General features: G+C 35.2%; 1 protein-coding gene across 18 annotated transcripts in view; it reads right to left on the minus strand.

Moving 5' to 3' along the window:
* The window catches only part of RIMS2 (regulating synaptic membrane exocytosis 2), a gene marked incomplete at both ends in the record, with an annotated part of 444787 nt that overhangs the window by 281461 nt on the left and 135451 nt on the right, over positions 1-27875 (minus strand). For 10 of the 18 annotated variants that reach the window (XM_084219761.1, XM_084219760.1, XM_084219768.1 and 7 more), the window contains one exon: positions 27065-27186. The exons of the other annotated variants lie outside the window; for them this stretch is intronic. In XM_084219761.1, coding sequence (XP_084075887.1) covers positions 27065-27186 — 122 coding nt within the window. Of the gene's footprint in view, positions 1-27064; positions 27187-27875 lie in introns of those variants that run through there. 18 annotated transcript variants of the gene reach the window in all.

Below are 27875 nucleotides of genomic sequence, written 5' to 3' on the forward strand. Positions count from 1 at the left end.
ACAGTGGACCCTGAATCCTAAAAATACCAAAATGAAGATTTATGACATCCATGCTTGGGAGCAGGAGAAAAAAATCCAAACCTCTGAATTTACAACCAACCTGAACTGAATCTTTAAACTTTTGTTTGTCTTAGTCATACAAATTGGTTGTGCAAGTGTTGTTTTATAAAGTTATATGGCAGCAACTAAGCACAGAAATGTGCAGTCCAGAATGATTCATGTTTACCAGCTGAAACTGAGAGTTTCCAGATATGAAAACAATCATGGTTCTAGGACTAATTAGAAAATTACTTCTGGCAACAGGAAGAAGTTTGGCAATATTGTATGATGCACTGTAAGACCTCATTTAAAGTACCTTGTATACTTTGAGTCACCTTCAAAAAAAAGTAAGTGAAAAAGACCTACTGGAATGACTTAGAAAATTGAGAATTTCACTAAAAATTATTTTAAAAAATAGTTTGGCTTATCTAGATATGCAAAATGAAAGTCAAGAGAGGCTGAGTCTAAGTAGAGATACATATTGAGAGAAAGGAACAACTTTATCAGGACAATGCTCTAGCACGATGAAATACATACACATCAGTCATGAAAAAACTAAGACTAAAAACTGAAATGTCACCTAATCATCTAAGAATTATTTCTCTGTGATTGTGTTCCGAATAGAGTAATAGAGGCATGAAATCTGCATTGTTTTACAACAGAGAAAGTACTTTTAAATAAGGTATCATCTGACCAAGATATACAAATATGAGTCTGAGTTTTAGGCACACAGAAGTCTGTTTAACATTCATAAGGAAATGTTGAAAATCAAGACTTGGATCCTGCTTGTTCCACCATCTTAATTAACTAGTCCTGCACTTCATGGCTTTCAGTGATCTCATTCTTGTTTCCAAGAAGCATAATTTGATTTTAGTTTTGCTAGACTTTAGTTTTCACCAATGTGTGAGAATCTGGCTCTATCTAGCAACAGATTTTTGAGAGGAGGACAAGCATGCTCCAGATGGTATGAAAAAAAAGTCTCAGCTTTCTTATTGTTGTATCTTCTTTACCCTTTCATGGACAGCCTAATGGATGTAACTGAGGTCAAGAATGAATTTTAGGTATGTCAGATTACCAGGGACTTATTTATTGTTTCTCTAGAGTATAAAGTATTGTCTACTTTTAGTGTTGTCATTTGGTATTCTTATCTATGAGTGCTTTCAAAAATATCTCATATTGGTAAAGCTCTTGGTCATTCCTTCCCTTTCCTTGAAATCTCACACAACATGTCTCATTTTTTTTAATGTGTAAAAAGAAAAGACAAGACAAACAGAAAAAAGCAATCCACAGTGCTTTGTAGCATGCAGTGTTTTGTAAACCTTGCAGAAGTATCAGTTTGCATCCTAAACAGCAATGAAAGTGATTGGACTCAAGTACAGTACCTCTCACCCCATGTTGTATTTGAAGATCTATGATCTCCTTTGAGAACCTTTATACATTTCTGAAGGTAAGACACTAATTAGCAGCACAACCCAGCAGAGAAGGGCCAAAGGGTTCTCATCCAAACAAAGATGTGCCACTGAGTCAAAGTGTATTTAGTAAATGGGTGAATTTGGCTACAAAGAATTGTTTTAGAGGCTGCAATATCAAATGGGTCTCAAATAAATGTGGCCATAGCCCTGCTTGGCTGAGCTCTTTATACAGTAAGAATGTAAGTGTTCTTGCAAGTTTCATTACATGATCTCATTGATTTGGAAAACTTTAAATGGAATCATGTTTGCACTTTTCCCCATAGGGTACATACATTCCATTTTAGTTTTTAAAGGTCTTTCCTCTCTCTTTCCCCCCCACCTCTCTCAAAAAGGATTCTTTTTCACATTAGGGGCATGCAAAGGTTGGTGGGTTGTTGCTTTGTTGTTTTTTTTCCTGAGTAGACAGGAGCCTAAAGGAAAAGGACAGAAAGAAAAATAGGCTGTTTGACTTGAAAGTGTGCAAATACTAGGGAAGCAGGAAAGTGACCTAAGGGACATTTTATGTGCTGTGGCAAGTAGTAAAACACTGCAAACCTCAGTCTTGCAAAATATCTGCCAGATACTATTATGGCTATCAGAAGGCAGCTTTAAGTAATAATTGTGCCAAGGAACAATGCTTTGGAGAAAAAAATGCTGCTTGCCTTTGCATTTTAATCCACTGAATTTCATTTCAGATAAAGGGCTGCTTTTGTCACTAGTAGAAAAGTATAGGTAAGGTATTTGGAAAACTTCTAAAAATTTTCAAGATGTCAGTGAAGTAAAGTGCTGAAGAATGAAACCGCATTTTGTTCACATACTTATTTTAAGGTCTATCCAGCCCAAAGAGCAAACCAAACAAACATGTCCAAAGAGAGAAAGCAGGAAATATTCAAGAAATAGATATGGTCACTGATGATCTCTGCTGATAGAATATAATGAAAACTTTTTTTAAAAATCAGTGAGAAATGGATGTACTACTGGATGCTATACTGCCTTCTAAAGTCAAGTTACAAGTTATAATTATTGTCTGATGGGCTTCTGCCACTAGTAATGATATATATTAGAATTAATGACACTGCCACACAACCCCTTCATAGTTAGAAGATTGTATAACACTAAGAACTAATGACTAATTTTGAAGACATTATTGATCACATTTTGGAACTGAACATTTGTCAAGGTGTGGATTTAAAGAATAAATGCAGCATCTCATAAAAGAGTCATTTCTTCATACATTGAATGTAAGTACATTCATACAATGAATGGGGGTCAGATAATTCACTTTTCTAAATTACTTTCCTTTAATTCCTTTACCTGTTTTACATTCTCTGAATAACTTTGAGTAAAATTATGTCAAACGTTTTAGCATATAAAACAAGAGACAGAGCACAAGCATGCTAAAATTTCCCAGCCACGCATGAGCATCATCATGCACATACTCTGTGTCATGTGATAGGGCATCAATCAGTTGTTCCACTTTCATGTGTGGCTCCTGAGCTTCAGTCTATCTACAAAGCATCCAGTCACACTACCTGAGTAAATGATAAATTCATTAAGACTATAGACTATAACCTATAGAGTAACAAATAAAACCTTTTCAATAATGGGGAAACATTAGAATAAGAAAATATGCTACATACTGAACATCTCAGGCTATCAATGCCAAAATGTACCTGGAGTTTTTTAGAAAGCTGTAAGTTTCTCAATATTAAGAAAAAAAATACTTCATCAACAGAAGACAGATATCATCCTGAGAGGATGATGAAGAACAGGAACAAAATCTGAGTAACATCCAAGGTACAAACGATTACAATTACTTTTGTATATGCTATATGATTGACAGTCAAATCCTAGTCTTTAATAAAATGGGGTACTTTAATAAAATCTGTACTCCAAAGATCAAAACAATTTTAAATCAGGAACCAAATGTAATGATGGAAAAAAATGGGAACTGAAAAGTGGAAATTCTGATCTATTGCTCTAAGCAACATTTTAGCACCTGTAATTTACTTCAATTGTTAGTGAAAGCAGTTACACAAATATAACACACAGAAAAATGGAAAAGATGAGAATAATTAACATAAAAGTAGAAGTTATCAAGAACCTAGTAATGGAGCCAAAAATATATAAGGAAAATCCCTTGTCAGATGAGATCAGAGAGGCACGAAGTATTTCTGCAAGTACATTATAAGAGCACAGGAATTCTAACAATTACATGAGCCTTGTTATGAAATGGAAATTTTTTCAGTTGGCAGACAGAAACACCCAGCAGGTATTGCTCCCCTGTGGTTTGGAAGGAAGTCACATGATTTATTGATATTAGGTATTATTAGGTGGTATGATCACAATATTTCCCAATCCATCAGTAACAACATTACTCTAATGTTAGCAATGATTGGCTTATACTTTTTAATGACACAAAGTTTGTACCCAGTTTGTAGACAGTAGCTTCAAATGGGCTCACAATGAGCAAGGTGATGTGTTAACTGTGATTTCCTAGACCCAAAAGCATTGGGGGTGTTGTGCCAATAGTTACTTACACATTGTCATTTATATATCTCCCAAATAGGCATGCACTTGTCAGGATGACACTAAATGAATGACTAAAGGGAGGAATAACTTCAAAAATCATGTTGCAGAAGAGCTAAAAATGCAACTCTTAACAGCAAGATAAAACAGGCGAGTCATAACATTAGAATGGAAGACTCCAAACTGGGAAGTGGTGACTTCAACTTTCAAGAAAGAGAAGAGGGACTGATACAACCCTTGAATTTATAACTAAGAACTGAGGAAATTTAATTGATTACAGAAGTTGTATCATTATATTAAATTTATATTGCAACTGCCTCTGAAAATCAGGTCTACATCTCATGATTGAACTCCAGGGAGCATAGATAGACATGGTTCAACCCCTGGGAATACATCATTTAAGAAAGACTCCATCAGTGCTGTGTATTTAGTTCATCAAAAGAGAAACAAATTTCTAAGGTTTCCCTTGATTTAACAGAAATAGTAATACAACCTAATACATGGAAATGGAAACCAAATGATGCGCTGTGCTTCTTTAACAAGAACTCTGTTGGAATTGGAAAGATTTGGAAAGACTACAATGGATCGTAATGAAAGTTGTTGCTTGAAATATGAAGATTTTCTGAACAATATACAAGCATGAGTCCATTGAGCTTCAGCATTTATGAGATGAACAAGGACAAAGAAGTTTATGAGAATCATCATAAATACTTTGATGGGGCTACAGGAAACAGCAATACACACCACCTGGAAAAGCTTCTTAAAATGCACAGAAACCTACTATTAAATCTACACTAAATTTATACATAAGGCATGTAATAAATACAATTAAAACATACAGCAGTATATATTTAAGTAATAAACAAGATATAAAATTATATTTCAGGTAAAATAGCTATGCCTTAAGGCTTATTTTAAAGCAAAATTAATGATAAAATTAATACTATTTGAAACATCTGCTATGGAAAATGTGCTTGAATTAAAATATATGTTCTTGACTGCTGGTAGCCACGAAATATATTAGTAAGGATGTCAAAAGGAGAGCAAAATTTTATGAAATCCAATAGTCTGTTTCACTCAAAAAAATTAATGTCATACAAAGCAAATGTCTAAGGAGAAAAAATTAAATAACATCATTGTGTATAATATTTTATTATCAAGATGGATTCTTTAATTCAAAATAATTTCTTAAATTCAAAAATTTTGCTTCAAAAGTGAAATCATATTCACCAGTTTGCATTCAAAATTAATATTGCTGTTTTATCATGTTATTGTTGATATTGTTCTATATAGACAAAGTAACAAAACAGAAAGAATATCATGTTCCCAAGAAATAAACTTAGTGACCATTTCCCACAGGAATATCTTGGGGAAAAGATCTATAAGATGACCATGTTGCCTGGTATATTTCCAGCTTTGAAGTACCGTGTGTCCATAAGCAGACTGCTTTACTGCTATGCACAGTTACACTCTGCTCCTACAGCACGTTTTTATCTCCACCCAGACACTTGCTCCCTTATATTTGCTCAGACTTCCTTGTCTTCCTTCATCTCAAATCTCTGAGGATGTAGATTTTTGTAGGTTTATATCCTCCACTTGGTCTTTAGTTACTATATAAATTACATTGTAAGGGAATTATTCTTATAAACTTTTGAGCTCTCTCAGATTACAAAGACTAGAAGATTTCTTACACCATGACCATAAATTGCATTCAAGTTGAAAAACAATTTTCTGAAAAATATTAAGTTCTGGTTTAGAGTATTTTGATGTGAAGTCTCTGAATCCTAGAACAAAACTTCCACTTTACTCTATTCTGATCCTTGCAGCTAATGGATTTTGTTGCACCCAAGAAAACTTTTCAGGGAAAAGGACATTTATCAACCATTGCCAAGTGAATATTTCACCTTCTTTAAATACGCTGCATCTTTAGCCTCTTAAACTTTAAGGCAGGTTTACCAGACTTTGAACTCCACTATAGAGATATCTTAAGCTCTTCCCAGGAGGGAAAATCCCTATGGAAGAACTGAATCCAAAACTGGCTATAGGTAATGATCTTACTAATATTTTTCACACTTATCTCCCACATGGGTGAATCTGGTCATACTTGATTTATATTCACACCTCTCAGAAAAACAGAATTTTGCCTAAATGAATAACTAAGTCATGAAACACAAGCCAAAAGTCATTCCCAAAAGAAAGGTACTGACTTGTCAAGCCATTGGCCCATTGTCAAACTCACCCATTTTAAACTCTTATTGTTCCTTTATTAGTAGAATACCCACCTACTAATTTTCTTTGAATTTTATCCTGATCATGAGTGAACTTTGGAATTGCAACATTCCTATGAGCAGTTCCTGAAATGTTAGCAATTCATTCAATTTTTCAGATACTCATGTTCTTGCTCCAAACTGTACCTCACCTCCAGTCCTGCTTGAGCATCCTTTCTTGCATGTAAGATTTAATTACAGTAACCATAATAACTTAGCACAATAACCATAATGATGATAATAAGTCACATACTGCTGAGAAGGTGACAGATTTTTTGCACTTCACTTATGATATCCACAGAGAGGCTTCTCCCTAAGCCAAAACCATGGGAAAGAGCCTTGTGACTCTGAGCCCTGCCTCTTTCACTCCCCTTCATTGCATCCATCATGTTGACCACTTTGACTGCACTGTTTGGAGGCCAGCTGGATATCATTTACCCACTTCCACAATATACTGTGCTGGAAGATGGTCTGCTTTATTACTCTCCTCCACAACTCGTGATTACTTCTGTTAGGGTTTGAGCATCTTAGAGCTACAGTATTGTACAAGACTACAGTGAATGCAGTAGTGAGTCAGAAAATTTATACAAAACTATCAATTTATTAAGTAATTAATTATCTATTTATGGATGAAAAAAATAGTAAAATATTTTTCATGCTGGATCATTATTATTATTATTATTGCATTATTAGTGCAATACTTTTATTTAAAATAGAGAGCTTCATAGATATTTTTCACTCAACTTACGTGTACAATTAAATGTTCCCAGAGCAGTTTAGACCAAACATCAATATCTGGATTCTTTCTAACCTAGAAATTAATCTTCTAACAGCAAAAATAGAGAACCGAGTTTTCTTTTAAATGAAAGGATATATTTGCATGATACAGCATTGTTGTTGCCAATGCTTACCTTGTCATCTGTATCCTATGGACAAATGGCTAATACATTATTGATAGTAATAACAGCACATACTCCTTTTCTGCTCCTTAGGAAAATCTCAAGGGCTACTGAGATATCAACACCCAAAAATACAGATTCATAGAATTGTTTGGATTGGAAGTGACATTAAACACCACCTAGTTCCAATGCCCCTGCCATAAGCAGGGACTCCTTCCATTAGATCAGGTTTTTCAGAGCTCTATCCAACCTGGCCTTGAAAACTTCCAGGAATGGGGCACCTCTCTGGGCAATATATTCTAGTGCCTCGTCATCCTCACAATAAATATTTTTTTTCCAATATCTAATCTAAACCTACTCTCCTTCAGTTTGAAGCCATTCCCCCTTGCCCCGTCACTACATGGCCTCATAAGAAGTCTCTGTCCATCCTTCTTGTAGATTTCCTTCAGCTGCTGGATGGTCTTAATTAGATGATCCTGAAGATGTTCTTTTCCAGACAGAACAATCCCAATTCTCCTAACCTAACCTCCTAGGAGAGGTGTTCCATCTCTCTAATCAACTTGGTGTCCCTCCTCGGGACTCGTTCCAACAGGTCCATGTCCATCTTGTGCTAGGGACCCCAGAGCTGGGTGCAGCACTGCAATTGGGGGGTTCTCACTAGAGCAGAGCAGAGGGGCAGAATCCCCTCCCTCACCCTGCTGCCCATGCTGCTCTGGATGAAGCCCAGGACACATTTTGCTTTCTGGGCTGTGAGTGACCATTGCTGGATCATGTCCAGCCTCTCACCCACCAGCACTCCCAGGTCCTTCTGGGCAGGGCTGCTCTCCATCTGTTCATCCCCCAGCCCGGATTGATACCAAGGGTGCTGCAGCACCAGCACTTGATCTTGTTAAACCTCATGACATTTCCACAGGCCCACTTCTTGAGCTTGTCCAGGTCCCTCTGGCTGGATCCTGTTCTTCATGGGTGTCAGTCAGTGTCAGCCTGATGTCAGCAGCAAACTCCCTGAAGGTGAACTCAATCCCTTCATCTATGTTATTAATACGTTTTATTGCAGTCTGAGAACATATTCTAGATAAACAATTTCACTTAAATGAAAGTCTTTGAATCAGTCCTGTTATTCTCATACTGCTTCTGACAACAAACCTGTTCATCAGGTTATCAAGATCAATCTAATACAAAGAATTTTTACCAATATTCCTTCAGCCATCCCACCATTCCCCTGCAGCAAATAATCCACTAAAGAGGACAAAACAGAAGGAAGGTAACTTTTCATTATCTCTAGCTAGAACCTTAACACACTAGTGTTAATACCATTAACACTTAATGGTTAACACCTTTAACCATTAATACTAGATGTCTAATACCATCTAGAGCTGAAAATTAGGAAAGAAGTTGCTGATTACAAAGAAATTACTAATGTTGTAGATTAAACTCTAGCAGGTATCTTTAAACTTCCCTGAAAACATCTTTAACTATGAGAATTCATAAAAGGAGATTGCACTGGTAGCTTAATACTCCACTGGTAGTTTAGGATTCCTTTGAGCTCCTCTGAGTAGAAGACAGGGAGAAAGAATGCTTAGAAAGGAGGGAGAATGATTTGACTAAATCACTCACAGTTTAACTATGTGACATGCTGATATTCTTAAGATACAACGCTTCATCCATTTGCTCAAAAAGCTGGCCAATACTTATCTTGGTATGATAATTTTTTATCCCTGGACAATACTTATCCTGGTATGATAATTTTTTTATCAGATATCTTCTTTCAAACTGTCCATCAGTAGATACCTGGCAGACCATGTATTTTTGTATCTTCCCACAAGAACTTATCTACAATGTATTCCTTAATGTGCTTAGCAAGTAAATTTTATGCAGCCCATAGCAACAGTTGTTTAATTACAGTTACCAAAATCTCAATATTCTATGTAAGAGGGAGTATATTAAAGTGTATTAAAGTAAAACAAAAGAAAACCAACAAATTACTCATTAATCACTTGCTATTAGCCTATAAAGATTCCCTTATTTTCTCCAATTTCATGGGGTCTATCTTCATCAACAGCCTGCTTGCAATACTTTTTTTTTTTTGCTTGAAATTTTATAAACTTCACATTCACAGGTAATGAACTGAAACAGAAACATTTACTTGTTCTTACTCCAGGAGATAATGATATATTTTAAAATTTGCTGCTGTCAGATTTTATTACATATGTGCATAAATATCCACTACACATAGGAGAGAAAAATGCATGCAACTGTTTGCTCCATCTTCTAATAAATCATACCTTAAAATCAGAAAATAGGGCCTGACTAAGCTAAGGTTGCAGAGTCAAAGAGGAGAAAACAACCTGATCTACCTTCCTTGCAAGAACTTAGGTATGAGAACAATGACAATTGCTTCCTAAGTAATTTATGAAGTGGGAAGTAAAATGCAAAGTTAATCATTAACCATTCTTATATAGCAAATTAGAAGATTAAGGAATCTGAGAATTTAACACACTGTGTTTCTAAGCAGTATATGGGAGACCTATGTCAATGAATATAGGCCCCTGCTCCTACATTTGACCAGATTCCTGGCCCTAATGAAGCAGCCCATATCACCAGCAGAGAAAATTCTTTGTAGGTTTTGGCATTTTTGGTATGTACTCTCATTCCCTCATCTCCTGCTTCCCTTGCCTTAGCATCCTCACCTCCCTGGTGCTTCCAGGAAGTAGTGACCACAGCCTGGAGAGCTTTGCTTCATGTCTCTCAACTTTGACTGTGGCCACCTTCTAGGATGTGCTTATTCTTTCACTAACAGGGGACAGAAGATGCCAGGCTGAGGCTGTGCTCTCTCTACCTAAGCTGTTATGAGGGTTCTGTGGGTGTTTGTGAGTGTCAAGGTCAGAGTGCCTTGTGCTGCCTTCGGGTCTGGGAGTGTCCTCTGCCTCTGAGCACTCCTACTGCCCCAGGGTGCTCCACCTGATGCCTTGTGTAGGCTGACCTAGAGCAGAGACTGGATGGAGTTAAAGAATAAAGCAGATATTTATTAGAAGGCCTCAATGGACACACCTTGGGATGCACGAGAGCCCAGCCAGGGCTACACCCAAGATGAATCCAAAATGGTCACAAAATGGACAACTGGTCGCAATGTTTCTCACTTTTATAAGTTCTGGTCCATTTGCATATTGGAGTTAGTTGCCCAATTATAGCTTTAGGTTATGAAGCCTCATCCTTCTTGTTTTTCTCTCTTCAGTCCACTGCTGTTTATTCTCTTGGGCCTGAAATTTGGATCATTTGTCCTTAGTTCCCAGCTAGAGAAAGAATTGTTTTGTCCACCTGCTCTGTGAAGAGAGATCACTATCCCCCAAATGAAGCTCAGAACTGCACACTAAAACAGTAAAGAATCTGAAAAATATAAAAGCTAAAACCTGAGGCATCACACCCAGGAACTCACACAGTACTACCTGCTTGTTAGGTGACAAGCCATTGCAGAACTGGAAGGAATTTCTCAGAACTATGTAAGAATTATGTGAATTGATTCATAAAAATATAGGTGTCCATGATCTACCAACTACCTACATACTTATCTAGAGATTTCTATGACCTGCTTAATTTACAAGATGCACGCATATTTATTTTTCAAAATGTATGCCAAATATTTTTAAAAAGTCACAAATTTTTGTTAGTTATTACATCTATTTTAAAAAATGTGTACCAGCATATGCATACATATTCTGAAAAATATCCTTGATGGATTTCTAAAATAATTTACAGTCTAACATTGCATCTCTAAATGACTGAAGAGAAAACTTATCTGGAACCAGAGAGTCTGACAGTGCAGTTTGACATGAGTTCTGAGGCATTTGGTGAAGTATGCTTTTTGTTTGAGTGAATTAATTGCACAGTGTTTCAGAGCTGTTAAATTAAATTTTATGTTTCCTCTACTTTATAGAAAAAGAAAAAAAGGAGAAATTTCTGGAAACCGTAGCACAGGAGACAAAATGAAATTAAAACAGAAATAAACGGACAATGATAAGTTTAATTTAAGCACTTACATTTTTCTCCTGTGGCTATTCTTTTAACACAATCAGAATCAAGGGCAAACATCTTCTTAGACAAATAAATATCTGACAAGCATTGCTTATTACTTTTAATGAATTAGTATTTCTTTTGGTGCACAGAGCCTAAATTAATATTCTGGAAAATGTGACCATATTTTATGCTGATTCTTTTTCATTTCAGTCTTTGGTTGCAGCAGCTTTTGTTGACAGCCATAAGGAAAGCAAAGGTAGGCAGCACTGTAGTTATCCTTAGGCTATCATGGATGTAGAACAGATTTAAAAGAAATTTAAATAAGCTGACATAGATTCATTTAAAATGTACCCTCACCGGGAATATGATGATTTTTTATGAGTCTAAAATATTTTCTGAGAATTTTTTTGCAAGATTATATTTGAAGTTTTCAGTTTAGAAATAAACCTCTGTAAAGTGCAGGAAGTTGAATGGTGTTAAAAAGTGAAGGTGTTTGAAAAAATAACTCTGAGAGTTACTACTCTGATATGTAGTTTAGTTGAAAAGAATCTGCTTCTATGGCAAGTATTACAGTATAGAGCTCACTGTTGGCAAACCACATTAAATTGTGGTTGCAGCAAATGATTTGATAAATTTACCTTCTGAAAAGTTCCACTGCTCTCAAAGCATACAAGGATAAACAAAAGTTGCTGCAGGCTTGGACCGTCCATTAAAAGAACATTCAAAGATTATTTTTGGATTTCAATAGATATATTTGAGTAGCCTCAGTCAGCATTTCAATTTTGACAGAGTCAGGCAGAATTTCATTATTCTTATATTATGTATTTCATTTAACTGTTACATAATAAAATTTTAATGTTTATTTTCTAAGCAGCACCATTGCTCTTATCAACAATCATAGTAGCTAGAGAAAAGAATAAGGGTTTTTTTTAATAGACGCTACATATCAACTACTAAGGAAAAGGATAGCATTTCTCTATCACACTATTTGAGATGTGCTTTTTTTTTCTCTGTATGAATCTTACAATCTAAGTAGAAGGAACTGCGTTGCCTAAAGAAAAAAAAACTATTAATGTTATAAACAAATATTTATTCTTTAGAAACTTCCATTTTCTTTAGAATTTACATTATCATTAAATATTTCCATGCATTACAATGCCAAAGAAACCACTCAAATCCCTATAAGAAGAAGACCCTGACGTCATTTAGACAACTGATTCAAAATCTGAATCCATCTAATGATCATATTTATATGAGATAATTAATATTTGTGTCACAGTCCTTTTCTCAGATTACTCTGAGTTTCATTATAATTGCCATTAACTGGTTAATTATCTTCAGCATGTGAAATGCTAGATGGCAATGTGAGCCAGGAGCTTGAAGCGGGGATCTAGGCATCAAGAAAATTTTCAAGGAACAGTAATTGCATCCCTTGCACCCCCAGCCCTCTGTAAATGAGCTCCCAAAACAATGAAGCTACGACTGCCTCCCCTCTCCAGGTCAGCCATACATTAAATTAATGCAGCTGCCTAAAATAGGGCACCTGGCCCTGCCCTAAAATACTGATGTGTCTCCACTGATTTCACTGGAGACCTGTGGTGCTTCCAAGCAGCATGGGAAGTCAAGTGAGACAAAAGCCTCATTTCCTTCTGGGTACCTGATACCAGCCTCTGAAACACAGTGCTAGCTTTTGAAATATTCCTTCTATATTTTGAACTTTTAATATAAGCTCCATTTCATGTGTTGGTAAATACTCTGTCTGACTCATAAAGTTTATATAACTGAAAATTATTTTAGCAATGGAAAGGGTAAAACCTTTCTGCTGAAAATTTAGAAACTGCAGATAAGTGTAGCAAGCATTAAGAATGCCTTCAGAATCTCTACATTCTGTCCCTGGATTTTTTTACTACTTCTTTATATAGATATTTGATTTCAGAATTGTGTGAAGATAGACTAAATATACAATCAGAATTTAAGCAAACACAACTGCTGCTGATGTCTTAACTACTGGTATGATCAGGGGAAAGTTGCCTCTTTGGAAGAACGAGTTTTAGATTGGGGCTAGGTCAAATTATTTTTAACCTTATGGGAAGAAACACATATTTAATCTGCAATATTATTCATTAGAGAATCCTCCAAGCACATAGTTTACTTTATAAAATCTTGTTTAATGGTTAGCATACAAATATGATACACACATTTTTCTGAAAACTAAGTCTTTCTTGTTAAAGGGATAATTTACATAAAGGATAAATAAAAATAATTAATTTTCATTTCAGTTCTTTGTCTTGCATTGGACTGAGAAACAGCACAATTAGACAAATATAAAAGTGATGCTCACATGATGCAGAAAAACCAGGAATAATAGTAGCAATAATTTGACCTTTTATTAATGAGATTTAGTCCATGTGTTTTAATTAGGCATTTATGGCTTGGAAACAATAGCTCCTAGTTGACCTTAATGAAATATAAACTTCATGAGATAGCACTTAAATCTCAGCTGTTGTATACTATCCTGTAACGCCCGACAATGAAAATAATAAAAAATACATCCATTTTCTAAATTCACCTGAAAGTGAATGGCAGAAATAGAACACAGCTAGAGATGGAAAACATTTATTAGATCATCTAGTTTGTTTCCATGACAATGAAAGCTCTTTCCCCACAGTACATTTTCTAGAATTTACTCAATCTAATTTAAGGCTTATACCATTTCCTATGGGATAAATTCTGTACTGTGGTAGGTTAAGAAATTTGCATGGGCATTCAGTTGAAGACTTCCTCTCTTAACACCACAATCCATGTCTTTTTTTTTTTTTAATCTCCCAAATAAATCTTCTTTCTTCTTGTGGTTTAAGTAATCACATACATATAGCTGCTGTTAGTCTGTCTCTTTTAAATGCTAGCTAAACTAACCTGGACATATTTCCATCTCTCTTCACTAATCTCTCCTGAAATTTTTTACCTTATGCTTTTTCTGAGGCCCAGATTTGCTAAAAATGCATGTCCAGAATTATGCACAGTGATCCAAATATCAGAGTCTCAGGGACATGTAGGACAGCATATTACCCCTTATAGTAAACAATTAGAAATACAATGCAAAACCAAAGAGAGCCTTCAAATCTTTTTATGTAGTTGGTCACCTACCAATCATGGTCAGCCCCAGCAGGCATCTGTGGACTTTTTGTGGAAAACATTAAATTGCTATGCTGCAAATTCTGTTTATCTAAAGTTCACTGTTGTTTCTAAAATATTTTTCATATTATCTCAAGCTCAGTTTCTAAGTGATATACAATAAACATATGTTCATCGTTAAGAGTTCAGATACAAACTTCCTTTTTCCAGCTTGTTCTGTAGAAGCCAAAATTTTCATCAACATATAGAAAGACAGTTTACAGAAGAATATAAGGCTACTTGGGAGAGATTTTATGGCAAAATGTGCACCTACTTGGTTGGATTATATTTCCTGAGGACAACAATATTTAGGTCAGGTTGGATGAAGCATTGAGCAACCTGATCAAGTAGAAGGTGTCCCTGCCTATGGCAGGGGAGCTGGAACTGGATGATCTTTAAGGTCCCTTCCAATCCAAGCCATTCATTCTATCATTCTGCAACAATAGATACTGAATCTTCTTTTATCAAATAAATTATTTCTGAATATAAAACTTAAAATAAAACTAACCACCAGAGTGAAAAAAAAAATCTTAATTGACTAATCAAGATCCATAATGATTCAGGGAAAGCAGCCCTAGCCAGCAAGAGTCTTTTTTCACTTAGCAGATTGTAGAGTTACAAAGAAACTGTGAAAATTTATCCTAATGCCTTGTTCCTTGTAGTGTTTGTACAGAGTTTAAAATACAAAGAGACTCCATTTATATATATCTATAATATTATTTAACAGAATTAAATATAAGATTTCAAGATACTCAGATAAATAAATCTAATTTCCCTGAGAGAATGTTAGGAATATCTGAGATTGTTTTCCTTCATACAAGCAACAAAGTTAAATATTCTCCTTCGAAAGAAAAAAAAATTACATTACCTACAGAACCATAATTAATTCATGATAATTTATGGATACCTGCATTAATGTAGTATCATTACTGGCTAAATATTCACACAGCCTTATTTATTATACATGATTATATAGCACAAATAAAATGCAGCAGCCCTGCAGCAGAAAGTAGAGCTAATCAGCACACAGTGCATCACAGATAGAAAATATAATCATGTGAAATGGAGACTATGCTTTCACTGCAGATTTAATACAGACTTCTGCTGTGATACTGGCATTATTCTCCATCACAGCAGCTCTCAGAACCCCCTTTTTCCCATTTAGTAATGCTTCTAAATTGGACTTCACAATAAGTTTAAAGTACAGGCAAAGTCTAGGTCTATAGGCAAAGGTCCTTACGATGTTCCTTTTTTTTCTGTAGATGTATATAGGTATTTATACATGAAATCAGATTCATGCTGGCATTAGTCAATTTGCAATCAGTATAAAGTGCATTCAGATTGATGACTGTAGCATTTCTTTATTTAGTGTATCTAGTTCAGTCTTTGGTAAAGCATTCCCTAAAATAACACTGTATGAAGTAATTAATAAACCTGTCCAAATAATAGAAAATAAAATTTTCTTTCTAAATCTGCTCAGCACATAGACTAATCCAGTACAACGCTGAAAAAAAAATTGAAATTCATTTATTAGGCTGAGAACATGTTGCCTTCTCATGGTTTTGGTTATATAACTTAAATTAGTACATTCTCTTCTGGTAAGTAAAAAAACCTACCAATGGCCATTAGTGCAAAATCATTTTAAAATTTTAAACCAAGGTAATTTATTTGGTTTTAGATAGTGTTATGAGCAAAGACGGACACTGGACTTTTAATTAAGTGCTTTTATGTAATAAATTTAGATTCAACCCCATATAAAGTAATAAGGAGAGAAATTAGTTTCTGTAATGTCTTATTTAGATACATGGAGGTAATGAAATATTGCACTCCACTGCCATAGTTTAATTTTTGCATTGCACAAGGGATACATGACATAGGATTTAATGAGATATTCTATTATTTTTCATCATTTTTTCATCAAAGCAGGAGAAGAAAATAGTACAGATAAGCAAAAGACAGAAATAACTGCAACTCAGTGAACAATAAATTCTGTTTCCTATCTTACCTCCGCCCTTTTGCACTCCTTACACTGCAGCCTACTTTATCTACACATTTTCATTTGAGTTAACATCACGTTCTGGAGACAAAACCATATCACATAAACACCACATCACTCCAAATCTGGAATTGTTATAATGAAACTCCCAGAATTCAAGTAAACCTGATGTCCTGCCAAAGACATACTAAAAGATATATCATTCTTTCTTCCCTTCAGTTAGCTCATCTCACTTCAGCTGAAAGAGCAGTAGATTTGAGATTAGTTCTCAACCTGATCTAAGCTCTGGTTTCAATATCCACTTGCTCCAATCAAGGTGAATATATGCAATAGACTTTTTTCTGTATGCCAAAAGTGCGGGTCAGATATCACCCATATGTGATCAAAATTAAATACAACTAATGTATTTTGCATACTTTCCATGAAAAATGTGGGGTTTTTTCTGTCTGTGCTTAACAGGAGAACGGGGTCTTTTTGTACACTACTGCAATCTTGTGAGCATAGTTCCTGAGTATCTTGTGTGGTTACCCAATTTTTTAGTCTCTCCATTACACGCTACATTATATAGTATATTACATTACAATGTTTATAATATGAATATGTGTGTCATATATTACATGTGCTATAATAAATTTTACATCATATTATTATTATTATCTTTCAGGGACATGATTTAGTGTTGGACTTGGCAGTCCTGGATTAACAGTTGCAATTGATGACCTTAAAGATCCTTTCCAACCTAAAGAATTCTATGACTCTACAATTTTAACATGTTTAATGTACTTCCTCACAATTGCTAAGAATTTCTTTGTGAATGCATTTGCTTTATTTGTATATGAAGAATGTTCAATATTTGAATTAAAAAGTTCTGAAAGACCTATCTCAAGAAAAAAATCTCACTGTAGTGAGGACATATCAGCCCTGTAGCTGGCAGTACCTAAGGAAACAATCTGGTTAGTGATATGAAATAATGTGCATCTGCTAAGACTAAGGGGGCAAATGAGGGGCAAGGCCCAAAATCCTTGTTTATCTCTGAGGTACTTAAGTTATTCTGCCACATGTTCTAATGTCTAGAGATGTACCTAAATTCCAAAAGGAAAGGGAAAATTTAACTTTTACTTTCATTTGTGTATACTCACAAATTCATGATCATAAGACTTCTGCAAATATTTATAAATTAAAATTCATAGATGCACCTGAGGTATTAAATAAGACATATATTCCTGGGAACTCCAGCTGTGAAGTTCACACGATTTTCCTGGCACTACAAAGGAGATGCTGACAGTGGCAAGTGTAGAATTTAGACTGCTGTACTTGCCAGGTTTTTGACTTAACAACAATACACTTTCTTCTCATGCTTTATTAAAAAAATTGATTTGAATTATGATTGCAGGTAGTCCTTATACATTCTGATTATGGGGAGTCTTACAAATGAGCAACTTCAACATGAAAGATATCTGTTAAGCACAAGCAAGCTTTTGTGGACATAAATTGTTTGAATTATTCATTTTTTTAAATTGTAAGACTTCCTGCATTTTAAAACATTTTCTGTCCTCCCTGACACTTCACAAAAACTTCCAAAGTATGACAGGTAGATGAAGCATGTCTTACTGGAAGAGTTCTTGCAAACAGGGCACTTAGAAGATTTTACTGTAGGTTATTTGAATAATGCTTGAACTGTGTTAGTCACTGTGATACAGAAGAGCAATAAAAATAGTTTTCTCTAAAACACTCATTGTTCTTGTAATTTTGTAGCAGAACAATGCCACCATTAGCAGAGAAAAAATGAAGGTCCTTAAGTGAATGAAAGACTGACTCCCCCTGAGGTCCTCAAATCCACACAAAATGCACTTGTTCTGAGTGCAATCTGAAACCACAGGAGCAACAACCTAAAACATAATATAAGGAAGATCAAGAAACATAAAGAAAAACATCATTGTATAGAAGAGGAGAGGGTAAGAGAGGAGGAGAGATTTTAAACATCCTGTTTCAGGCAAAGATTTTAATGTTATTTTAATTTCATTTGTATATCTATACTTGAAAGCATATTTTGTAGGATAGGAAATAATCAATAATTGTAGTGTTAAGTCTTCCTGAAATTTTGAGGTTCCATCTTTTAGTAATGTTTTATTCATCATCTCCTTTGGTCACTTTAAAAATATTTTTAATGTCTTATATAGGAAAAAAAAACAACTAAAATCTGCAAGCAATATTCTTATTTCATTATTCTACTATTTATTTAATACTGAAATGATGTGTTATTTATGACACATAATACATGCCAAAAGGTCTTCTATTTGGTGCACAGTAGTTAAACCACAGACTAAACTTTTTGGTTTAAAGCATTTCTCTCTGACCATATGTTCTATTTTAAAGGTTAATAATGAAAACTATCTTAAAATAATTACAATTGCAATACTTGCTTGTTAACTTAGTTTTGTATAACTTTAACAATTAAAGTTTATTATTCCTAGTATGATATATGTGACTACTACTTTCTAAGACACAAGGGCTTAAAACTTATTTATTCAAAATATTGATGAATTTTCATGACAAAAAAATTGTCTTGAATACCAGAAGATGGGAATTTGGAAGTATATCTTAATCAGAAAGATGACTCAACTATTGCAGCAAGGATAAAATGTATTAATCAAGACATATTTTCTTTCTTATAAATAAAGACACCATGCAAATTCCTTCTGACTTGCAATATATCCAACTCAATTCTTATTATAAAACAAACAAAGTTAAGGTTTCAGCATTTCAGTCTCTAATCTCTCAAACTTAGGCAACTTTGGGACAAATTTCTCCAATACATAACATTTTTCTTTCATTTCACAATCTCATGTTCAGAACCCAAAAAGCAGCTTTCAGAAGGCTGACTTTGCCTCCCTATCGCAAAGCGCACGCTGAAGTGAAGCCAAGGACTTGAAATACCTCCAGTTTCTGCTTCAAACCTTTTATCTCAGGTAAAGTTAAAATTATGCCATTACCTCTAAAACTCATCTCAGATTTCACAATTTTTAGGGGTCAATATTATATTCATTGATTCCTTTCTCAGAACCCTGTAAATCATTTGAGGCTCAATACCAATCTTTCTTGAACAGCTTTGAAACACAGTTTCACACAATTCTATGAGTAAACCTTCATTCTGCCTCAATAGTGGAAAATCCAGACCATATTCCTGAGAAATCTAAAGGGATGATGGGCCCATAGTTAGTGACTGGTAGGACACTCCCATCACACCTGACAGGAAATGAGCTGGGTAACTGCAGTACTCCTCCCTTCCATTCTCCCCAGCTTAGCCAGACCCACACAGCCAAACATCCCAGTGTTATTTGTGCTATTCTGTCTGCCTGTAAGATGTGATATTAGAGGTTTAAAAAAGTCTGTTTTCCCTTTTAGTTGTCTTTCGACCTATAACCATACTATACCCAAAAGAACAAAACAGAAAGAAATAATGAAGAAATGTCCAAACCCACACCAACAGAAGTGATCTTCATTCCACTTCTTCAGTAAATAAGTAACTGTGGCAGGAACTGCAGCAAAATTACTCAATCCAGGAACAAAGTGAGAACATAGCTTTTTTCTGGTAAGGAGAGTTTTGCTTTTGAAAGCCCCAAGTTTCTACAATGCAGTATAATTACTGCTCCTGACCTGGTAGAGGGACAGTGCCATTAGTAGGCACATTTTACCATAAATGTGCATGTGATTACTAACCCAAAAGGAAAAAAGCTAAAAGGATAAAGGAGTGTAAAGAAGGTGAGGGTTACATGGGTGCTGTTTACCATTATTGTGAGCAGATTTGGACCCAACAATATAAGAAAGATTAAGCTCTAAGCATCCAAAAGAGGCAACAAAGGCAGTGAAGGGCCTTGAGGGGAAGATGTATATGTGAGGAGTGGCTGAGGTCACTTGGTCTGTTCAAGAAGAGACTGAGGGGAGACCTCACTGCAGTTACAACTTCCTCGTGAGAGGAAGAGGAGGGGCAGGCACTGATCCCTGCTCTGTGGTCCCTGTGACAGGACCTGAGGGAATGGACTGGAGTTGTGTCAGAGGAGGTTTAGGTTGGATATCACAAAAAGGTTCTTCACCCAGGGGGTGGTTGGGCACTGGAGCAGCTCCCCAGGGAAGTGGTCACAGCATCAGCCCGACACCTTGAAGGAGTTTTTGGACAATGCTCTTGGGCATGTGGTGTGACTCCTGGGGATGGTGCTGAGCAGGGCCAGGAGTTGGAATTTTATGGTCCTTGGGGGTCCCTTCCAACTCAGAATATTCTGTGATTTTTTAACATACTCTGTAATCAGCAAAGAAGGACTGGTGAAGACTCTCACCAGGAGCTTTTGACCACACAGTTGGGAAAAATGAAATATTTATGCATGAGTCTGACCAGCTACAGGAAACAGTCTGAGGCATTGACTTTGATGCACACTAATACAAAAAACTAACTCTCAGCTGAGGCAGGATGGAGCAGGTTTGCTTAGCACTCGTGCTAGTTTTATCAGAGTGACAGCACCCTGAAGAAGAGTAAAATGGATACATAGGGCTACTTATTGCTGTAGTCGCCACAGCTCTTCCCTCAGATGCACCTATTATCCACTCAAGGGTCAAGACTAGCAACCTTGATTTCTGGATGTTGGAACATGCAGCTCCCACAAAATACTGGGCTCTTGTCATTGCACAAATCTCTTAAATGTTCCAACTGTACAATATCATAGCCATTTTTAATATTGTGCTCTCTGCCTTTTTCCAGAAAAAGAAGATAATACCCACATCTTTTTGGGCTGTTCTGAGAAATGACAGGAATCATCTGAGTTATTCAAGAATAGAAAGAGATTTTTTTACATGTTCTCTTCAAAAAGTTGTACTTGGTAACTCAGTCATTCCTTAGATTTCTGTTGCTCTCACCCAGGTGAAGAAAAAAAATCAAGTTTTAAAGCATATTTAATCATTTCTAATTTTAGGATTATTTAAATTTCTGAATTTAACATACTAGCTGAATTGAGACAAATTATCCACCTCTGATCCATCCTCTTTTTTCTTCCTGGTGGGAGGTTAGGATCATATGCCAGCTAGGATTTTATTGCCATCATCAGATAACAGCAGTTGATGCACAATGAGAATAGAGAGAAACCTGTTATGGCTGCAAATATCCCCAGCTCTGTGAGATGCATGGAGGAAGCATATGTCACCTTATTAAATCTGCAGCAACTGAGGTGGAAGTAACAGAAGGTATCTCTCCCCAGAGCTGGAAGAGATGGGAAAAGAAACAGTTCTGTAAGGAAATCTCTTACTTTTCTCTCTCTGAAAATATCTGTAACAGAATGTTACAGGGATGGTTCTTCCTAGAAATAGGGACTTGAAAACAAACCCAAAACCCAACAGCCACCTAGACGGGATGGAATACACAACTTCCTCTGAGAAAGAAATAGCTTTGGGGCAAGTTAGTACATTCAGTTGCTTCCTCCAAAGGAAACAGAAACATGGGAAGATGAGAAAAATCATACTACTAGTCCCACTTTGTCCCAAAGAAGCTAATCAAGGGCCAAAGGACAGATGAAGTTGGATGCATTTATTTGCAGCTCAAAGAGGACATGAGAGTTCTCTGTGAGGGATGTTTGGCAAAGGTGCAGAAAAGACCAAATACACAGCTGTATGAGTTTCTCTCTGCCTTTTATACACAACTTGCTGTCCCAGCTGCCAGTCTTCCCTTTGTGTTCAGAGAAGTTCACATATATATATATATATATATATATATATATATATGCACATAGGGATTCACCTGAATATGGCTTATTTCTCTAATTTTAGGAAGAAAATAAGATAGAGGATTATTTGACATGGACAACTTTCCTACAGTAATACAGAGATCTAGAAATGCAATCAACTTAGTTTTGGAATTCTGATTGTGTCTGAGGCAAGACATAGACAGTTAAGAACAAGGGGAGGAAATAGCTTTGCTATGTCTTTAGTACATTAAGGAAAAATTACATGGTAGGAATACAAATAAATGTATTTATGAACACTGCATGTTTTACTTGAGAAAGCACATCAGCTACAAATTTGAGGAATATACTTAAAACAGGATTCTATGAATCTAGTATATAGGTAAAAAGGAGTAGATGTGAAAATCCCAATAAATTAAATTTTAAAGGTAGCTATAGACAAGCTAGTTTTGAAAAGGGTGGAGAGGCAGTTTCAATTACAGTATTCAGCAGTACTGCACCACGGTATATGGACAATATACTATGAGTTCTAACACAACTATGGCAGTTTTCTTCTTGGCTCTTAGACTAGTAATATTTAAAATGCAACATTCTCTTAGAGTATTAGAAAACCTCTTGCTATGTTGAACCAATATAGTCAGGGGGGAAAAAAAAACTCAAATCTATTCTACAAAAATACTGTGACAATTTTTTTTCCCAACAAGGAAGGGAAAATGATCTTTTTCCTTCAATGTCAAAGTAAGAATTATCAACACCAGTAAAAATGACAATTGCCTGTGACAGTAATTCTTGACATCATTTGATGGCTTCATTATAAAATGGATCTTTGGTAAATAGCTAGTAGATATATTGGTTAGATGTATTGGAGGAAACAAAACAGAAAACTAAATAATGAAAAGAAATCATATGTTTCTGCTAAAATGATACTTTCAGTGGTAATGTCTAGTTTTCCCAATTAACTAATTTATTTTGGCATTTTATTAATCTTTTAAAAATCAGTGTGTGTAAAAGATGCTTACCAATGAATTTCAAAAGTGAAAACTCTTTAGAGTCTTCAAAAACACTGGAGTATAATTTAATGAAAGAAAATACAATTTGTTTATTTAAGCTAGGTGTTTCTAATTTCAAAATGAGACACTTCCTAAGTATTGTCAAGATATTTCCTCTATTGTACACAGAATTTGGTGAACAATCTTTGCACTGGTTCTAGGCTCAATATATTAGTTATCTTATGCCCCTGTGTGGTCAAGCTAGACAGTAAACTCACTTTCACAGAAATGTAAAAAATTTCTAACAATATGTCGCGTGAGAAACTAAGTTTAGGTAAATTGATCACTTTCCATTTGATGAAAAAAGCTTGTAATATAAACTGCAATTGCAAAATTGGATTGATAGTCCTCTGTACATTTTGTACCAATTTTAGTCACAAAAGATGCTTGCCACTATGCTGTAATGTGTTAATCTCAATACTGCCCAAAGCAATTGTGACTTCTCAAAGCATGTTGCTACAAATAGAGCATCCAACAGCACAATATTTGTACACTGAACACTAAATGAAGAATGGAAATCTGAAAATCCAGCTTACTAATTTAGTAAATGTTTAAAATACGTTTTAAAACTTTATTTCATTCTTTTTTGTCATTTGAACAAATAGCATGTCATTCAAAGTAATCAGAAAAATTTTAGACTGCAAAAAAAGTAAACCTCCTTTAGATGCTGCTTTAAAATTTGGGTGTAATGCAAGCACATACTGTGTTTTCATAAAAGGTCTCTTGATTTCTTTTCTGGACGCATGATGAATTTATTCCATAAACTAGCTATTTGCCAAATTCTCAAAATGCAGAACAATTCTTATGGTTTCCCAACATGAGGCCATTCTAATAATTTTTCAATAAAAAATAATTTATTACCCAGGAAATAGCGCCACAATCCCCAACACAAGTGAAACACAATTTTGAGGTAAAATGATAGCTCTTACTGCTTCAGCTGGCTGGAGTTGGTAATGTCAGACAGAGCTGTGTAGGAGCAGGAGGGAGGCCCAGCAAGCCAGCTTTCTCTTTTACACTCACAATAGCATCTTGCAGCAAAGTGCTGCCCTGCAGCTGGCAGAGGAGAACTCAGCAGCAATATTCCTCCATTAGAAGCTGCTGGGAGGGGATAACTAAACCCATTTAAGTGCTAAAATCAATCTAACTCACAAAGAGATGAATATCATTTGGGCCCTCTCACATCAGCTACTGCAAAGCCAAAACTATGCAAATAAAAACCCAGCTTGTATAAACTTTTTTATGGGAAATGATAAAAAACAGTTTAATGTATGTTTCTGTCAATGGTTAGCATAGCATGAGAAAGCAAGGCCCAAGATCCATATATTTCCTTTGACAAAATCTCAGCATATCTAAACTTTCTGGAGAACTAAAGAACAAGGACTCCAAGAAAAAATGACGTGAAACTTAGGAGGAATGTCTATTCAATTAAAATTATCTGTATACTACCTCCTTTCCTATGACTTAGTTTTACTCTCCATTATCTACTGTACAGTTTGTATGCATTAACCTGTTTTCTTGACATTATTACTTTGTGGCAGTAGCAGTTAATCACTGTGTGTGTAATGTCAGCCGTTATCTTTCTGGACTCTGACTTGTACTTTTCAGATGTAAAAACAAAAAAAACCTTATTCAAAAGAGAAAGGATCATCAAAGGACAAAATATATCACTTTGAAGACTAAAGAGATAGAGCACACTATACCTCATCAAAGCACACTCTTACATGCTGGAGGTACACCACAGTTCTGAAGCATTAACTCTTAATGCACGAACAATTAGTTTTTAGCAAGCGCCTTACATTTGTCGTGCAAAGCTTTAAATGAAAAATCTACCTAAATTATATATTACCTTCATTTAATTAAAAAAAAATAGATTTTTTTAATCAGTAAGACAATCAAAGGACTACCCTCTGTAATAAATGCCAGTGAGATTTTTTAGTGACTAATAGATGACTTCTTCAAAAACCTTTTATCAAGATCAGATTTAAAATACAAATAGTTCTTTGGAAGAGGGAATCTTTTTACTCAAAACCTTAAAATACTTTCACATAACTTTAGTATCAGAAGACAGAGAAAGCATGAACTAGTCTCTCACAATTACTGCTGCATATTCTTTAAAAATTGCACAATGTTTTCTTGAGGCCAAAAGCACTGATGCCTAGAAAAACATGACATTGCTCCTTATAAATACAGAAATATTCTCATCCTAAGCAAAACAGTCCATACTAGGTATGAGGCTCAGTTTCCCAACAATCCTTTCTTGTTTGCCAGTCTTCTAGAATAAATATACTCCTAATCAAAGGCACAGCAAATGAATAAAATAACTCTGTCTTGTGATCTGATACTATGTGCAGCTTTTGCCCAAGTCTCACAAGCAAAATAAGCAGTGAAAAGCACCATGTACATGTATCTGTCAAAAAAAATTCACAAAAAGCATGCATCTTGATCTACAAAAAGCATGTACTCAGATCTGCAAAAGCAGATCCAGGGAATAAGGACTGGGATGTAGCTGATTAGAACAGTTGCTAAGGGCTTTGCTGGTTGCTGCAGGCCTGGAACTATGCACTTGGAAATATGCAGTTTTACAATCACAGCTGATAATACGTAAATTATTGCTCCATTTTGTAGAGCTTCAAATATTTCACAGTATACCAAAGGGATATAAGAAAAATCTCACTGAATACAGATTTCATATATACCTAAGAATGCCTTAATTCATAAGTGTGATTATAATTGCTAAAACTACCTACATAATTTTACAATCCTAATTAGAAATTCATAACCAAGATAACAAAACTTGAGAACAGTAATATTAAATAAATATGAACATATTTTAAAAGGAAATATCAGCAGTAAGGGAGAGAACCCTTACAACAAAATTATGGGAAATAAAAATATAACCATCTTCTGAAGTATCAAATGCAAATATCCCTGTGTTTAAGAAATTATATCCCATTTAAAAGAGATTTCTTCCACAGAGGCAGAGAAGAAGATTAAAATGCTGGATACAGTCTCTGCCTATTACTTCCACCCTTTTTCCAGAATGTTTCCATCAGTGCACTATCTTTATAAAAAACTACAGGATTCTTTTGCTTCCTAACCTGCACTTCCACTGTCTTAGATAAAATTATTAATATTTTTATGTTTAATATCTAATAGCAGTATGAAAAAGTTCTAAACATCAGTACTATAATATGTTTACTGAATAATGACACAGAAATGTGGCATTATTAATTCATTTTACCCCTCCAAAAATCCTAAGAAACCTATTCAAAAACTGTCTCACACCAATAAACAACAACTTCACTCTATCATTTCTAATTCCCACAAAACAACAGCTATTCACAAAAGGATACCCTACAGAGCTGACTGACCTGCTGCAAAGCACCCACTAATCAGCTATAATTTGACCAGTTAAAAACATTATTGAAAAGCATTACACACAGGATCTAAATCTTCTGAAAATAAGGAACTGCTTTCTATTTTGCAAAAGGTATGCAGGACTACTAATTTGCATCTTCCAATAAATTATGCATGGTTAAACAGACACATCTCTGAGCATTTAATCTTTTCACTGCCATATCCACATAGAAATTTTCTCTGACAAATTTGTTTATAAATATTTAATATGCTTTAAGGATTACAGCTAATAATGCTAGCTTCTAATGGCAGCTAATGTACTTGAAAGATACATAACCATCTTAAATATTTTATTCTATCTTTGCTGGTTTTATTTCTGCAGATTGAGTTCTCATGTAAATCCTTATATAAAACATAAAAACACTAACAGACTCACTGCTACCATAAAAACATTAATATCTAGGAGTGCAGTTATAAAAGTACCCCACTGAAAAGCATGCAGAGAGATTGCCATCAGCATAAAAAGAGAAATGATAAAGCAAAAATATTTCATTTCTACTTACCTAGTGTTGTTCAATGTTTGTCCAAAAAGATCATTTTGTAAAATATTTGGAGGGGATGAGAAAACCCCATGAAAATGAGATAAAACAGAATTGCAGACCTGGCGCAGTGTTTCAAATTGCATTTTCTCCCTTTCTTTCCCTTCTATTTTTCTTCACCACCTGTCTTAAAAGTCATCTATTTTTTACACACCATCAAATACAAATATGCCAATCAAGTTCCATATTTCTCCTGATCTCTGTAAAAACTGTGCCTAAATGAGCAGGGGCTGATAGTTAATTGTACAGTCATTATTCTTCTAATTCAGTCGTAGAAGATTTAGTACCCGAGCAGCTTTCTCCTGACTGTAGCAAGAATTCTAAACAGCAGCAAGCTTTTTGGGCATTCCCAGCTGAAGTGTGAAGCTGAGCTGCTTTCATGTACTCTACTCATATTTCTCTAAGCCTATTAAAAACACGCAGTGAATAGATGCTGTCGTCAGGAGTTTCAGCACATCTGGCTGCCAGCAATAAAATCTCAGAAGTAAAAAAAAGGAGGACAAGGCATCCTCACACTGTTACTACTATCTAAAAGGAGGAGGATTTCTGCATTTTCCCCTCCTCCTTCCCTCCCCTGTAAAACTGACTAATATCCGTGACCATGTATGTAGAATTCTCTAATTTTTTTTAATGTAATGGCAATTCTAAAGGGCTGAAAGACCACTCTAAAAAAAAATCTGCACAAAATAAACAACATGTAGCACTGAGACTGTAACAATAGATCTTCTGTCTCACATCTGAAAAGCTATACTCTATCTGAGATAACAGGATTTTA

The sequence above is a fragment of the Fringilla coelebs genome (genome assembly GCF_963513975.1).
Source record: "Fringilla coelebs genome assembly, chromosome: 1".
In the NCBI taxonomy this organism is placed as follows: domain Eukaryota; kingdom Metazoa; phylum Chordata; class Aves; order Passeriformes; family Fringillidae; genus Fringilla; species Fringilla coelebs.